The 16,035-nt window shown below is 41.0% G+C and overlaps 1 protein-coding gene and 1 non-coding gene across 2 annotated transcripts in view; one reads left to right on the top strand and one right to left on the bottom strand.

Moving 5' to 3' along the window:
- The window catches only part of CD96 (CD96 molecule), an 89,721-nt gene that overhangs the window by 56,759 nt on the left and 16,927 nt on the right, over nucleotides 1-16,035 (top strand). The window contains exons 9-10 of the mRNA XM_059686172.1: nucleotides 12,952-13,020; nucleotides 13,885-13,956. Coding sequence (XP_059542155.1) covers nucleotides 12,952-13,020; nucleotides 13,885-13,956 — 141 coding nt within the window. The remainder of the gene's footprint in view (nucleotides 1-12,951; nucleotides 13,021-13,884; nucleotides 13,957-16,035) is intronic.
- On the bottom strand, nucleotides 14,769-14,839 carry LOC132232140 (small nucleolar RNA SNORD113/SNORD114 family). Its single transcript, XR_009452287.1, has one exon. It is a non-coding gene; the product is annotated as a small nucleolar RNA SNORD113/SNORD114 family (small nucleolar RNA).

Here is a 16,035-nt window from a genome sequence, read left to right as displayed (position 1 = left end):
AGAGACAGATATTCAGACAATAGTTTTGATAAATAAAATAAGGTGAATGCAGGATGTAAAAAGACAAGCGTGATGCGTGCTGGCAGTGCTTATTGGGGTGGGAGTGGCTGGAAGGTTGCTCAGCTGAGGTGGAACTAGATGAGGGTGAGCTTAAGTTAATGAACTATGGACTTGGGCTGTGATCTGAACATCACCAAACAGTCACTGTGGCTTTTTGAAAATGTGCATAATGTGAGTAAAACAAAAGCTGATGTGTATGGTAAGTAGTAGCAACAAGAACAGGGAGCAGGAAGACCAAGTGATGTAGATTTTAAACAATTTAAAGGGACGATGGTCTGAACTAGAATGGGCATACGTAGAAATGGAGAGTACTAGAACAGGAGGCTCAGCAGGGTTGTCTGCCTAAATATGGGGGAGGGGGGATAAAAGGTTTTTAGAAGACTATCTCACAAAGGCCTTCCAATTCTTGCCTTAATAATTACCGAAAGTGTTCTACCAACTGACATGATTGTATTAATAGTACCAAGCAATAATATTAACAGTATTTGTTAATATTCAGCCTGAACTAATTGGTGTTTGCTGAGTCCCGGCTGCATTTTCTGTCCTCAGTGATTCTAATGGGTCTGATGCCATTCTAAAGTAGTAAATGTATTACTTCTTTTAATATTCTTAACAACATTAATATAGGTACTACAATTATCCCCATTTTACAGATAAAGATATTGAGGCACAGAGGTTAAATTACCCAGTCATTCCAAAAGTGGAAATACCAGGATGGAACCCAGACAGTCAGACTTCAGAGACTGATTATATGGTCTCTGAGAGCACATGATGGATGCTCAATAAATACCTTTAGACACTGAACAAATCCCTTCTGGTGTGAAGCTGGTAGAGCTGCTATGAAAAGGTCAACATGACAGCTGTGCCTCTATTAATCTTTCCTTTCTCTGGACCAGTGTTTTCTGGGAGTGAAGTTAACTTCCTCAGTTGGAAATAAATCAGAGAAAAAGACCCTCCTCTTTTCGTTACCCCTGCTCTTCCCAACATTATTGCAATTCTTATTGCCCAGAGATATGTGCAAATTCCATACAAAACTTCAATGCTCTCCCTTGAATTCCAAGAAATACTTGTCATTATACCCTTCTCATCACATTTCAACTGGGGCACATGTTACAGGTTGTTAAAGAATTTCTCTTTTTTTCCCAGATTTGTCACTGTAAGTCAAAGGTAGCCTTCTGGATGACTGGCTTACTTTGGATATTTGTTTATTTAGTTTTCCCCACTCAGAGTACGATGCCTCTGAGGAAAAGCTATGGACTACCTATTTTTTTCAGTTTATTTTGTAATTGTCCATAAATGTATCACATGATGTATGATGCACTCTGTCCTGCTTTCTATCCTCTTCCATCAAGAGAATCATGCAGCGCAGCCAGTGTTGCTCAGTGGTTGATCGCCAACCAGGGCACATGCCCAGATTGCAGGAACAATCCCCAGTGTGGGATATGCAGGAGGCAGCTGATCAATGATTCTCTCTCATCATTGATGTTTCTATCTCTCTCCCTCTCTCTTCTTCTCTGAAATTAATAAATATCTATATACTAGAGGCCCGATGCATGAAATTCGTGCAAGGGGCTTGGTCTTCGCAGCTGCGACGGCTTGCCTCGGCCCGAGGCAACCGTGGCAGCTGCCCCTTAGTCTGGAAGATATAAAAGGCTAATATGCTATAGATATAAAAGGCTAATATATTAAGTGTCCACTGGTTGCTATGATGCACGCTGACCACCAGGGGGAAGATGCTCAACACAGGAGTTGCCAAACTGCAGTCACTTGGCAGCACCACGGTTCGCACCCCAAAACCAGAGAGGAGTGAGCCTGATTCCTCATGGAGCCACGTGATTCCACCTTCGGCCGTGGGTTATGTTGTTGCTGGGGCACTATTGGCCCCAAATCTGGTTTACTGCACACTTGCATTTGCGTTCCACACCTTGTACAACAGCAACTTTGCAGAGTGGCCTCTGGCACTCTGGGACCCCTCGGGGATGTCGGAGAGACAGTTTCAGCCAGATCCCCACAGGCCAGGCTGAGGGACCCCACCTTCCGGAGGGACCCCGCTCACTCCACAGATGCCAGGGAGGGACCTTGGCTCCAGTGCGTGTCTGTCCCATCTCTCCCAGTCCTGCCCCGTTGGCCACCTTCTAATTAATTTCCTTTCAATGTGCATGAATCATGCATCAGGTCACTAATCCTATATAATAAAGAGGTAATATGCAAATTGACCATCATGCCCTTGCACAAGATGGCCACCCCATGTGGTCAAAGATGGCCCCCCCATGTGGTCAAACACGGCCACCCCCATGTGGCCACAAGATGGCCACTACAAAATGGCTGGCAGAGGAGGACAGTTGTGGGTGATCAGGCCAGCAGGGGAAGGCAGTTGCGGGGGACCAGGCCTGTAGAGGAGGGCAGTTAGGGGTGGCCAGGCCAGCAGGAGAGGGCAGTTGGGGGAAATCAGGCTGGCAGGGGAGTGGTTAGTGGTGATCAGGCTGGCAGGCAGAAGTGGTTAGGGGCAATCAGGAAGGCAGGCAGGCGAGTGGTTGGGAGCCTGCAGTCCCGGATTGTGAGAGGGATGTGGGATTGGGCCTAAACCGGCAGTTGGACATCCCCTGAGGGGTCCCAGATTGGAGAGGGTGCAGGCTGGGCTGAGGGACACCCTCCAGTCCACAAATTTCATGCACCAGGCCTCTAGTATATATTTTAAAGAGTCCTGCAAACCTTTTGTAGACCAGTATTCCAGCAACACACATTGTCATTAGTCATTCAGAAACTTGTTTCCCTAAACACCCTGACTCCAATGTGTAGACAGGGTCTTGTGCAGAGATTAGAATCTCATGCTATACATCTGCTTTATGCTGGCCTGAAGGTCAACATCCACCTCATCCTGATATCAGGGGTTGATGAGGCTGACCTAAGTGTGTTTAGATGTAGTCATTAGTCACTCTATACTCTTTTAAGTGCAATTCTCCAGTTAATGGTGGTATAGGTTTAAAGGCTTTTTGTGCTGCAGGTGAAGTAATTGATGTAGGTGTTGTAATTGATGGAGTACAATTAAGCATTTGTTGAGAAGATTAGGTGACTCACCAATAGATGATATGTGGATGGAGTGGAAGGCGAAGTGAAAATATTTGTATTTGAGAAAATAAGTTACATTTTCAGGTTCGATTTTACATAGGAATAATGTGAAGTCCCTGGAAAATTGAGTTTGACTAATCAGATCACTCAAGCCGTAATGACCTGAATGTATAAATAACTTTTACCTTTGCAGTTAGTTAATAAATAAGATGGCCTGGCTAGGTTAGCAAAAACTAATTTTCTTTTTTTTCCATCATTCCCTGACCAAATGAGTTCTACTGAATAATTTCTTTCTGGCCTCAAAAAGACATTTCAGGCCAACTACTTTGCCTTTTTTTTTTTTTGGTGATTTTTACATAATAAATGTTGTCTGGTCCCTTTCAGTCACAAGACCAGACCCCTATCAATAATTAAAAAGTCTTGTCAAATATAATGTCAAAACTTGCAAAGGTTAATTCAGTCCAGAACTTCTCTCCCTCCTCCCTTCCCAAGCCTGGGTCTGTCAGCTGTGGAAGCCTGGGACAGGAGGGTATGTGCTTTATGTCAGTGGAGGTGGAGGAGTGGTGCAGGAGGTGTCTTTGTGATTTCCTGGCTTCTTCCTCTCCTCCACTCCTAGCTATTGGCTTGAACCCACTTTGGGGGATCATAAAGTAGAGAAAAAGAGGGAGAGGTAGATAGGGAAAGACCTTCTTTGTCATGCTGTCTGTGATCTGATTTAGGTGCCTTCTGGATGGGGAGAATAAAAATGGTCATCTTGAACTCATGGGGTACTTTCCATATTTCTCAGAAATCTATGACTGGCCTGTAGCTGCTGTCCCTTTGATAGAGGTCATACCTCTCCTCCATTTTCTGCTTCTTCCCTTCCTGCAGCCCTTGAGTTTTTGGAAGCCTACCTCATTTGGGGGCTTCTTTGTTCCTCTTAGGTATTCTCCCAGGGTGGGAATTTTTTGCATGGACTGCAGTTTTGTCTGGAGAAATAGGTACCTTGGTCTCTTATTTAGGAAAAGTGCTCCTTTCCCTCAGCACGGTCATATCTCTCTTCTCTATGCCCATTTAGCACTGCTAGCCAAGCACTGGCTCCCAACATAGCCTTTTCAAGCCGAGTCAGGCATTGGTTCCCTTTGTCCCATCCTCCAGGGCACACAGGCCAGGAGCTCTGAGGAGGCATCACATTTCCTAATTTCTCACTATACTACCAACCTACCAAGTCATAGTAATGAAAACAGTGTGGTGCTGGCATAAAAACAGATACATAGATGTTTAGCCAGTATGGCTCAGTGATTGAGCATCAACCCATGAACCAAGAGGTCACTGGTTCAATTCCTATTCAGGGCACATGCCCATATTGTGGCTCCATCCCCAGGAGGGTGTGCAGGAGGCAGCCAATTGATGTTTCTCTCTCATCAATGTTTCTATATCTCTATATCTCTCCCTTCTTCTCTCCCTAAAAATATCAATAAAAATATATTAAAACAAAACAGACACATAGACCAATAGAATAGAATGAATAGAAAGGTCAGAAGTAAACCTTAGCATATTTGGTCAACTACTTTTCAACATGGGTGCCAAGAGTACACAACAGGAAATGATAGTCTCTTCAATAAGTGGTTCTTGGAAAACTGGATAGTGACATGCAAAAGAATGAAATTGCACCCTTATCTTACAGCATACACACACATAAACACTCCAAACACTGCTGCTAGTCACCGCCTGCAAGGCCTGTTCACCCACAATTGCCCTGCCACCGCCTGGCTCCCAGGTGCTAAGGGAGCCCGGTTGCAGGCCCACCCCCTGCCACCTCTGCTGCTCATCCTGCGATCAGATTGGCAGGGCATCGGGCCCCTGTCCAGCTCCCTCAGTGCCTGGGAGCTTGACGCGGTGGGGTGATTGTATCAATGGGCGATCAGCCCCTGCCTGGCAACCAGTGGCTTGCACTGGCCTTGGCCTGGCACCACCCACTCACCTGCTTCATCATCTCGCCCTGGTCCTGCTCTCATCAGAGCCCATTGGGGCCTGCAGCACCTCCACTGCCACCTGCTGCCAGTGCAGCATTGCCAGTGCCTGTCATGTTCTGCGCCACCACCTGGTGGTCAGCACATGTCAGAGCAAGTGGTCGAACTCCAGCAGAACTCCCTGTCCAGGGGACAATTTGCATATTGGGCTTTTATTATGTAAGATTTCCCCCAGTTAACCCACCATGTATTTTCCTGTCTCTCCTCTAGCAGTGAGAGGACCGGTTACTGGAAAGATGGCTGTAGTCTGGATTAAGAGATTTGCTTCTGCTTTGATGTCATGAGGACCCAAGTAAAATTACCTCTTATAGAACATGCTTCTGTTTTCTCTATTCCACTCAGAACTGACTAGAGATGCCTTTTGACTTAATTGAATTACTAATGATAATATTAAGGGGTAATGTTTAATTTTAGTGAGAAATTTTTTTGAGTAGAAATAGAAATGGTAAGGTTTTAAGCCCTCTTCATGGTAGTGTATGAAATAATATAAACATGATATTTTGTACGAAGGGTTTTCTCCTAAGCCACTTGCCTGAAAACAACTTATTATAATGTAATAAGATTTGCTAATAAGATTTAAAATACTAAATACTCAAACTGGAGAATAAATAAGCAACCAGCAAACAACTCTCTTCCATTGGGTAGACACATTACTTGTATACATACTAAGTTATAATATAGAACCAACTATCAAATGTTGACGAGACTTTGCTGTGTTGTGAAGAATAAAATTAACTTTGATACTTAAATATGTGACCACTATGAATTTATTTTCACCTATTTCAGTATTTACTGCTAGTCTCTTTATTATCATTCCATCACTGGAGGTTTTATTTTGATTGCAGTATTTATTTATTTAGTGGGTCCTTTAAAGATTTTTTTTTTAATTTATCTTTACTGTTAAAAGTATTACAGATGTCACCTTTTAATTAGGTAACTTTTTTCAAGAAAAGTATTTTTTGAGTTCTTGTTTATATGAGAATGTTACTGTGTTTACTTTCTTTTTATCAATTGGTTAACATTTTAAATTTATATTAATTTTAAGTCTTTACCTCATCACTATTTTCTTCTATTATATCTTCAGATTTTGCTTCTGAAACTTGTCTTCAGTTGCACTTTTTAAAATCTTATCTATGTTCTCCATCTTCCATGATAGTAATCAGTAATTTTCATCTTAATCAATGAGCCCTTTAAAGACTTGGCTAAGAGTAATGCAAAATACAATTTTTTTAAAATTCTCTAGTTGATGTCAGGAGATAGATATGTTCTCTTATAGTTACAGAGGTTCCTGGTCAGACTTTAAGAAGGAATTTCATTTAAAAACAATAAAAAGCTGAGGAATAGGCAGTGTTGCTACCACCCGTGTACCCTACTTAGATCACTGTCCTCTGAGGCCATGGGTGTGAATGGAGACATGTTATACCCCACAATATCACACCGAACAAGCACTCCTTGAAGATTTGTTAAGGCTCACCAGGAATGGACAGGTACACACATTGCTATCACTAAACCACACATGTGAGATTGCCCTCAGGGCCTTTGACTTGCTGTGGCCTGCAAACTACCACCACCCCCCTCTCTTGCCCCAATTCTTCCACTACTTTTTCAGGGAAGCATTTCTAGAACTCCGAATCAGCACTCCCTCTTTCATGTGTTCTCATATTTGGATTGATTTTCTGGTTGATGTCCATATCCTCCATGAACTTAAACTCCAGGGGAAATGATAGCCCACCTAGTGCAAAGCACAATGCTTGGAAGATAGAGTCTCCCAAATGCTGGTTGAATAAATGAAAGAATGTTTGCAGTGAGTCATAAGAGGTAACAATGTGGATATTGTTAGAGGTCAACTCATATAAGGCCAAGGGGCCTTGCCTGGCTGTTGTGACACAGTAGTTGAGCATCGACCCATGAACCAGAAGGTCATGGTTTGATTGCCAGTCTTAGTACATGCCTGGGTTACGGCTTGATCCTCAGTAACAGGTGTGCAGGGGACAGCCCATTGATGATTCTCTCTTACCATTGATGTTTCTATCTCTCTCGCCCTCTCTCTTCCTCTCTCTGAAATCAATAAAAACATTAAAAAAAATTAAAAGGCCACAGTCCTTAACCTTAAGTCATGGTGTAAAGCCGAGGGGAGTGAGTGGGATTTAATTTATCTAGGAAACTAGATAGTTCTCTAAGTGACGTCGCTCTGCCTTCTATATGATGAACAAGGTCTCATAGTAAAGGAGCACTCTTTCAATAACCTGTGAAACCTGGTTCAGAGCCTCAGGACAAGACCCAATCAAAATTCAGCTGGAGACCAATAAGACTGAAATGACCTTTGGCTTTCTCAGGATAGTGATGGGGTGTCATTGACCCTTTTGTTCCTAGCAGCTTATTGGCAATATTCAGCCCTCAGCAAACTCCACAGGCCTGCTTGTGAGAGGAAGCATAGAGCAGCAATGATATCTAAGCCAGGCAAGAGATACAGCGACATGAAGATCAAGGTAGCCTGCACATGTTCCTCCTCCCACGTGGTCCACAAACAACACGTTACATGGAGCTGAATAAGTTCTCCTTCTTTTACAGCAAACCCACAGTAGGCAAGGGTTTTTGTCACATTATTTTCTGACCTCAAGAAAAGATCATTTAATCAATCAGTTTGATACAAATGAAATTCCCAGTCAAGTTATCATACTTCATCAGGGTTACAATGATTCTGCCAGAATTAAATGATATGGAACTATTCAGTGCCACTCAGTGTGGTTAATCAAACTCCCTAGGGAAAATGTCGGTTGCTTTTAAGTAAGATGTATTTTAAAAGGTGGCTGGCAATTGCTTAGTAGCCTGAGATGTCTAGGTAATAGTAGTGTAGCTTACAAATAAATGCAATGTTCTCTGATGATTTTCTAGTTCTTTTTCTTTGTCTTTATTATCACCACTAGAGGTCCAGTACACGAGATTCGTGCACTGGGGTGGGGGGGGGGTGGTCCTCAGCTCAGCCTATGCCCTCTCGCAGTCCAGGAGCCCTCAAGGGATGTCTGACTGATGGGCAATTGGACATCCTTAGCACTTCTGTGGAGGCAGGAGAGGCTCCTGCCACCACTGCTGCACTCGCCAGCTGTGAGCCTAGCTTCTGGGCTTCTGGCTGAGTGGCGGTCTCCCTATGGGAGTGCACTGACCACCAGGGAGCAGCTCCTGCATTGAGTGTCTGCCCCCTGGTGGTCAGTGCATGTCATAGCGACTGGTCATTCCACAGTTTGGTCAATTTTCATATTACCCTTTATTATATAGGATTGGTACTGCATCACCCCTGTTAAAATGATTTCTTTTTGTTTTCACTTACTAAGTCAGTGAATTCTATGGAGGTCAGTTCTCAGGGTAAGAGAGAGGGAGGAGGAGAGGGAGGAAGAATGAATGAATGAATGAATGAATGAATGAATGAATAATGTTGACCCATGGGAGGGGAGGGTTAGGGGCCATAGACTCTCAGTGAAAGCCTCACATAAGGAATGAGGTCCCAGAGTAAATATCATTTTCATTATCCTTCTGAAAATTGTTCAGAACATGAATAGAGTCTTATTTGTCCCCTCCCCTTTCCCTTCCCCTTTTCATCCTTTCTCCCTCTGTTAATTAGGAGGAGCACATCATAGCTCAATAATTCACAGTATCTAATGATTATTTATGGCTAGTCATTGCTTTCTTCTATGCATTTTTTTACTTCCCCTTGCTCCCAAAATGATATAACTTAAAAAGTACATAACAATACAAAATTTTAAAAATAGGTAGCTGAAGAAATTGCTACAGAGGGACAAAGATAAAGCTGTCTCAGTGACAGAAATAAAATTTAAGTTAACTCTGTGATCCATAGGTTCATAAAATTATAACCAAGGAGAAGCATAGCTGCTCTTTATATAGACTCTGCTGGGCCCTCCTCTTTGATGAGTGGGGGAGTCAGCGAGCTAGAAGTTACAATTACTACACAAGAATCTGAACTACTGGTGGCTCAGTGAATTGAAAGAGGAGAGGTAGGTAACTGCCAGTAGAAATTACTTCCCCATCATAGAGCGAATGCCCCTAAAATCTGCCACTCTCTTCACCCCTGCCAATTACCCAGTTATGATGCAGTCTTTGGGGATATAGTTCTTGACTCGGGTCAGCCTGGGGAAGGAGAGATTAGTTACCTCGAATGGACCTCCTAGAAAGAACAAGGGAAATGGGCAATTGTAAAACTCATCAGGAGATTCAAGTCTCCTGTTGGTAGGACATGCTTGTATTTTCAACACCTGAACTAAACTGTGGATGCCCTAGTTTGTAGCTTCTAATATTACATTTCAACACTTAACCTCATGTGAGGCACTTTTCTAAGAACTTGATAGGAATGACTCTCAACCTTTGTGATCACCCTACTGGAGAAGTATTATTTTTACAAGTGAGGAATTGAAGGAGGGGAGAAAAAAAATATCAATAGACTTTCCCAAGATCATACATCTAACTTAGAACTAAGCCAGGACTCAACCCAGCGAGTCTTGCTCTGGAATTCAAGCTTTTAATACATAATTTGCAATGTTTTTGCAAGCCTTCAAGTGCTTTGCAAATCTGTCTCCTAGAATCTGTATACAGGTTGATGGACCTGATGCAGTGGCTTTCTAGCAGTTGAGAGCTATATGGAAACTGTCTTCTTGGCAGCGTTGGACATCACTGACCCAGCAACTGGCACACAGTGTTCGCTAACAAATATTTGCTAAATTGTACTGACTTGCCTTGCTTCTGGACACCTCAGTCACCTTGGCTTCTCTCTCACCACATACTCTCTTCCTGCCTCTCTGGACCCTCCTTTTCAATCTTCTTTTCTTCTGCCAGTCCCTTATACGAAAGGAGTATTCATTGTTCCCTATTAGACCCATTTTCCTCCCTGGGCCCTCCTTCCTTGGTACTCACAGCTATTTCAATTATTGTCTACAGGCTGGTGTCTCACAAATACTATTTGCATCTCAGTTTCACATGGTCAGACTTCTGCTGGAATTTAATGTCTCATCTGCACTCAAAATAAATGTGTCCAAAATTTAATTTGTCTTCGTGTCTCTGGCCACTTCCAAAACTGCTTCTTCTCTGTTTATTTCCTCAGTTAATATTAGCGTGAGCCAGAAAGCTGCCCAAGACAGAAATCTTGGACTTATTTTGACTTCTCTCTCTTCTTTACTTCCTATGTCCAATCATTAACCATGCTCTGTTGAGCCTTCACTGTATAGTTCAGGCTACCCCTGACTTACCCTTAAGGTTAAAGCATCTTGTACGTTCTAGTTGAATGTCATTTCTTCCATGGGCCTTTGGAATATAGCTTTTTCTTTAATTTCCATCCTTATCTCTTTTTAAAAATAATAATTATTATTATTTATTTACAGAGAGAAAATACAAAAAGAGAGAGGGGGGAACATCACATTGATGTGAGAGAGAAATATTGATTGATTGCCTCTTGCACTCACCCTGACCAGGGGTCAAAACCCACAACCTAGGTATGTGCCCCAACAGGGAATTAAACTGGACAACCCTCAACCAACTGAGCCACACCTGCCAGGGCTCCATCTGCATCTCTTTACTGTGCACAAAGTATCTTCAACATATTCAACTGGCTTCAGTCCTCTCCTACCTTTTCTGTTCACACTGCATGGAATATTTTTCTCCTTGCTTCTCCTCTTTCTTCCCTTAACTCCCAGCTTTTCTTAACGAATATCTATCATCCTGCAGGCTAGTTGCTATGTCACTACTTGCAGAAAGCCTTCCTGAGCTCCCACTTCTGTTGTTATGTTTCCCTCTTCAGAATCCCATGGTACACTGCATTTTCTCCACGGCAGATAGCTCTATCACCTTGAACTGCAAATAGGATTTTACTGTTTGCAAGGGAAGGGAAGCAAACTGCAGTAACAACAAATTCCAAACTTTTCTTTTGTTCATTTATACTTGATAAAGTATAAGTCCGTTTATCATTAATAGCCAATGAAGGGCCAAGCCAATGGCTGGGTGCTCTGTCCCACAGTCATTCAAGAGCCCAGGCTGCCGGCAGCTCTGTCTCCTTTAAGTTATGCCTTCTAAGTCTCCCTGCCCCATAAGAGCTGAATAGCACCCGAGGAAAGTTCATGCAGGATCATGTGTGGGAGGCTTTGTAGGTCAGGCCTTGAAACGGCAATCATCACTCACAGCCCATTGGCTCGGACTCAATACAAGACCACAATTAACCACACAGGAGACTAGGAATTCTACTCACTGTATCTGTGCCAGAAAGAAGAGGGCTGGCTTCGGTAATCAGCCAGTGGTCTTCCACACTGACCTTTATTCTCTCTAAACTGCATTCCATGAGGACAGAAGCAAGTTTCTCTTTATTTCATCCCCCATTCTTTGCACTCAATAAGTATTTGTTGCAGAAATAAAGTTATTCATATCTGGTCTTTAAAACATTTTTTTCTGCCTATTTTCAGGCTGGCTGCCAATTTTAGTTGCTCATACAGCATGATCTGAGGCAGTTTCTAACACACCTGGGGTTTAGCATATCTTTGATGTTCATTGGTAGGCTGCACTGCAAAACGATTGTGGTTGATCATGTCTATAGCTGAACTCATAGATGCATAAACCACAATGCCAATTTATTTATTTATCCTACATATATTCTTCAGAGATTTGATTACCCATGCTTTCTATCTGAGGCATACCCTTTCCCAGAATTGAGGTACCTGGGAAGCTGGGGTGCCACTCACTACCTCTAAAGGTAGAGGGGTCATGAGCATGCTGGCTGTCAGAATGTAAGGATCTTTTTTGAGAAGAGTGAAAACATTATACAATATTCTTTGTATCAAGGCTGGGAGAAATTTATTTTTAATTACCATAAAGGGAATAGCTGGATTTTTCTTAAAAATTGACTGACCATATGATGTTCATTGATGGCATAGCATATACTGTATTTCTTAGCATTGTTACTAGAAAGTTCTGACCAAATGGGGGGCACACAGAAACTAAAAGTATATGACATCAAGAAGTGCATTTTTATACTATCTCTACTCAGGTTTCAATGGGACTCTACCTTTCCTAACTATATTTTCCTTACTCTTATTTTTCCTTTCCACTTCTTTTATCTTCTGGCATTGCATATTTATGTTAGCCACCTAAATAATGTTTTGGAACAGAAGAAAAATGCACATAAATAAAATATATTGAAAATTTGTCTTTCCAAGAAACATGTTTTCAATGAGTGTGGTTAGGTATTTTTCTTCTTTAATCTAATTTGCTTCATCTGAAAAGATATATTCAAATGAATATGAACTAGTCTTTCATTTTAGGGGGAAGAGAGAGGGAAGGAGAATGGGAAATGATGGATTATAAAAGATAGAGGTGACTCTGAATGATAGGAATTAATGTAAATACAAAACCCTATTTACTATGTTAAAACGTTATACACAGTTGTGATGATTCACTATAAGTTCCATGAGGGTGAGAGCCTTGTCTTTATTTTTATTTCCATGTAGAATAGAGTCTGTCAGACAGTCGAGACTGTAACAATATATTTTGAAAGTATGAATGTAATACACTTGGCGTTAGGAGATTGGGTTAGTATCAAATAAATGATGTTGAATATTCAGTGTGTAACCATAAGCATGTACCTTTTGGACTCAATTTTATCATTTATAAAATGAAGTGAATACCCTGTATTCACTGAGATTCTTTCCAGCTTTAATATCCCATGCTCTGCATGCCACCCTTGTTCATCACAGTGGCAGAGTTAAACATGTGAATGTGAATATCTATGACAATTTGGAAAATTTGTTTTTTGAACTAGGATATCTAGCTACGTCTTCAATGGCCCCTGTAGATGTGAGCACCCTGACTCCGAACAACACACCGCAAAGTGAGTATAGCAAGGCTTTCCAAAAATGATTCAAAAGAGACAACAGGCTCACAGTGTTACTACAGACATGATAATGTGGAGGTTTGGACAAAAGGCTATATTTCCTCATTTGATGGTGATATTTTGGGTTTGAGTTGCTTGTTGTAATTTGTAACCTGGTCACTATATATTGATATGACAATCGCTATAATTTAAAAAATAAGGGTTAGTGATTATTATTATACTACTAGAGGTCCAGTGCACAAAATTTGTGCATGGGGGGGGGGGGTCCCCCTCAGCCCGGCCTGTACCCTCTTGCAATCTGGGACCGCTGGATCCTAACCACTCGCCTGCCTGCCTGCCTGCCTGCCTGATCACTCCTAACCACTCTGCCTGCCTGCCTGATCACCCCTAACTACTCACCTGCCTGCCTGATTGCCCCTAACCACTCTTCCTGCCTGCCTGATCATCCCTAACCGCCTTTGCCTTGGCCCCCACCACCACGGCTTCATCAGGACGGATGTCGGAATGATGTCCAGAAGATCATTTGGCTGTCCAGTCTAATTAGCATATTATGCTTTTATTATTATAGATACCTTTTATTTGTCATGTGATTTTAAGATAATATTAAAGTAGTCTTGACAGCACTTCTAGTCATCTGAGTTGGTTACAAGAACAGAAAAAGAAAGTAAATTATGACTAGTTGGCATTAAACACAAGCTGCAGAACTTTCCCTCAATATGCCAGCTAGTGTTACTGCATAGGGAAGCATATTTCAATTTTCAGATTTCCCCAAAGTCACATAGATTAAAAATTCAGCACATCACAGCAAAGTTAAATTACATCTTTATAAAAAGCTTGTATTCTGGAAATTTTGTCTTACAGCAAGCAATTCCAGTGTGACTACCCAAGGCTTCAACTACTCCTGGACCTCCAGTGGGAAAGACATCAAAAACTGTAAGTATAACCATGAGTCCCTTTTAGTCCTCTGGGCCCCATTCATTCTTCCAACACACAAATTGAGTGACTCTGATGTGGTTTGTTCATAATATTAGCAAAGAATTATAAGGCATCTACCATATTTGAAGCATTAATGTTGGAGCTGGGCAGACATCTGTGAATAGACAGATCTAAGTTCCAAATCCTGGTTGAGGAAAGACAGACAAATGATGATGAGTGAGATAGAAAATATAAAGCAGCAAAGGGGGACAGTGAGGAGAAAGGGTCAGAGTGAGTTCCTATTTTAAATAGAGTAAAGCTTTTCAATACCTTAAATTTAAGGTGACATCGGATTAAAGATATAAGTAATGGAGGTAGAAGTGCAAGCTTTTAGTATATCTATAGAAAAAGGATCCTAGCAGAATCCATACTATCACTAAAAACGAAAGAGGGAGCCCAGGTGAGGCACAGAAATGATTTTTACTTTTAATCTGCCCACCTAGCGGCTGCAGGGTCTGCAGCCGCTGTGTAGCAGGAATTGACAAAGATCACTATTGTGACAGCATAGCAAGGGATGTGGCAGAAGTGAAAGCTTGGATGCCGAAGGGGCGGGGCTATGACTTTATCTGCTAGTCTCTTTGCCATGAACAGTAAACGGCCATGTTCCTTTTGGCATGCATTAAGTTGTACCTTTAAAATTTCTCAAAATCTTTTCTACCCACTGACTCAGTCATCTCCCTGCTTGGAACTTGTCCTTAGGAAATAAATAAAAGAGAAACATCTAATATTGTTTTGTATAGTGTTATTTATTGCTTTCTTTCATCTCTTATATGGACATCAGGTTCACAGACTTGAGTTAATCATAATTTTTAATTCATGAGACACTATCAACATTAGTCCGTGTATCACCCTCTATAATTTAATGTTATATTTATTTTAATAAATATGTTAATGATATAAGTTGACCCTTGAACACATGGGTTAGAATTGCACAGATCTACTTATATGTGGATTTTTTTCCAATGAATATATAAAGTACTGTAAATGTATTCTCTTCCTCTTGATCTTTGTAATAGCATGTTCTTTCCTCTAGCTTAGTTTATGTTAAGAGTACAGTTTCACACAATATGTATTAATCAACTATGTTATGAGTAAGGCTTCTGGTCAACATTAGGCTATTAGCAATTGTCTTGGAGGAGTTAAAATTATATGCGGATTTTTAGGTACAAAGGGATCAGGGCCCCTAACCCCAGTGTTGTTCAAGGGTCGACTACAAGAGACACTTGTAAACTCACTGTCTAAATAAACACAAGACTGAAAAGGCATTATCAGAAGAGAGAGCACACAAAGAGCCACAAATAAGTGGAACTTAGATATGTGTCAAAGACAACATAATAGAGTACTGGAAAGAGAAGAGACTGCTCAGCAAATGACCTAGAAACATTGATTATTTATAAGGAAAAAAGGCATTAAAATGTATTTCTACAAAATAAACTCCGTATACTTTAAGTTCTTTATGTCAAAAGCAAAGCACTAAAACATAATCAAATAAAAGTGACTTTCCTCCAAGCTTTGAGGCAGGGAAGGGCTTAAAGAAGAGAGAAAAAGAACTCACCAAAAACAAAATAGAAAGATTAGAATCAAATAAATTAAGAAAAATAATCTTTTATCAAAAGACACCTTAAGGAAGGTAAAAAAAAAATAAAGCTATAATATGAGAGAAGATATTTGTCACACATGTAATTGAAAAAGGACTAAGACTATATAATTCACAATGGATCAAAATGTTATGTCATGGGTAATAAAGAATGCCTACAAATCAATAAGAAAAAAAGCACAAAGCAATAGACAATGAGCAAAAAGGTATATCACAAATCATGAAACAGTGGCTAGAAAAAAGGATTCTCAGCTTCCCTATTAATCAGGAAATGCAAATGAAGGCTATAATTAGATAACCATTTTATACCTAATAAATTAGCAACAGTTAAGAAGTATGTAATTACTGCATGTTATACTGACTGGAGAGCAATGTACATTTTTATATATTACTAGTGAGAGTATAAATTATTACCATCATTTTAGCATTATGTTTTAAAA

The sequence above is a fragment of the Myotis daubentonii genome, chromosome 3 (assembly GCF_963259705.1).
Source record: "Myotis daubentonii chromosome 3, mMyoDau2.1, whole genome shotgun sequence".
Classification (NCBI taxonomy): domain Eukaryota; kingdom Metazoa; phylum Chordata; class Mammalia; order Chiroptera; family Vespertilionidae; genus Myotis; species Myotis daubentonii.
The sequence above is the reverse complement of the archived record's forward strand: the minus strand, read 5'-3'. Positions and strand labels throughout refer to the sequence as shown.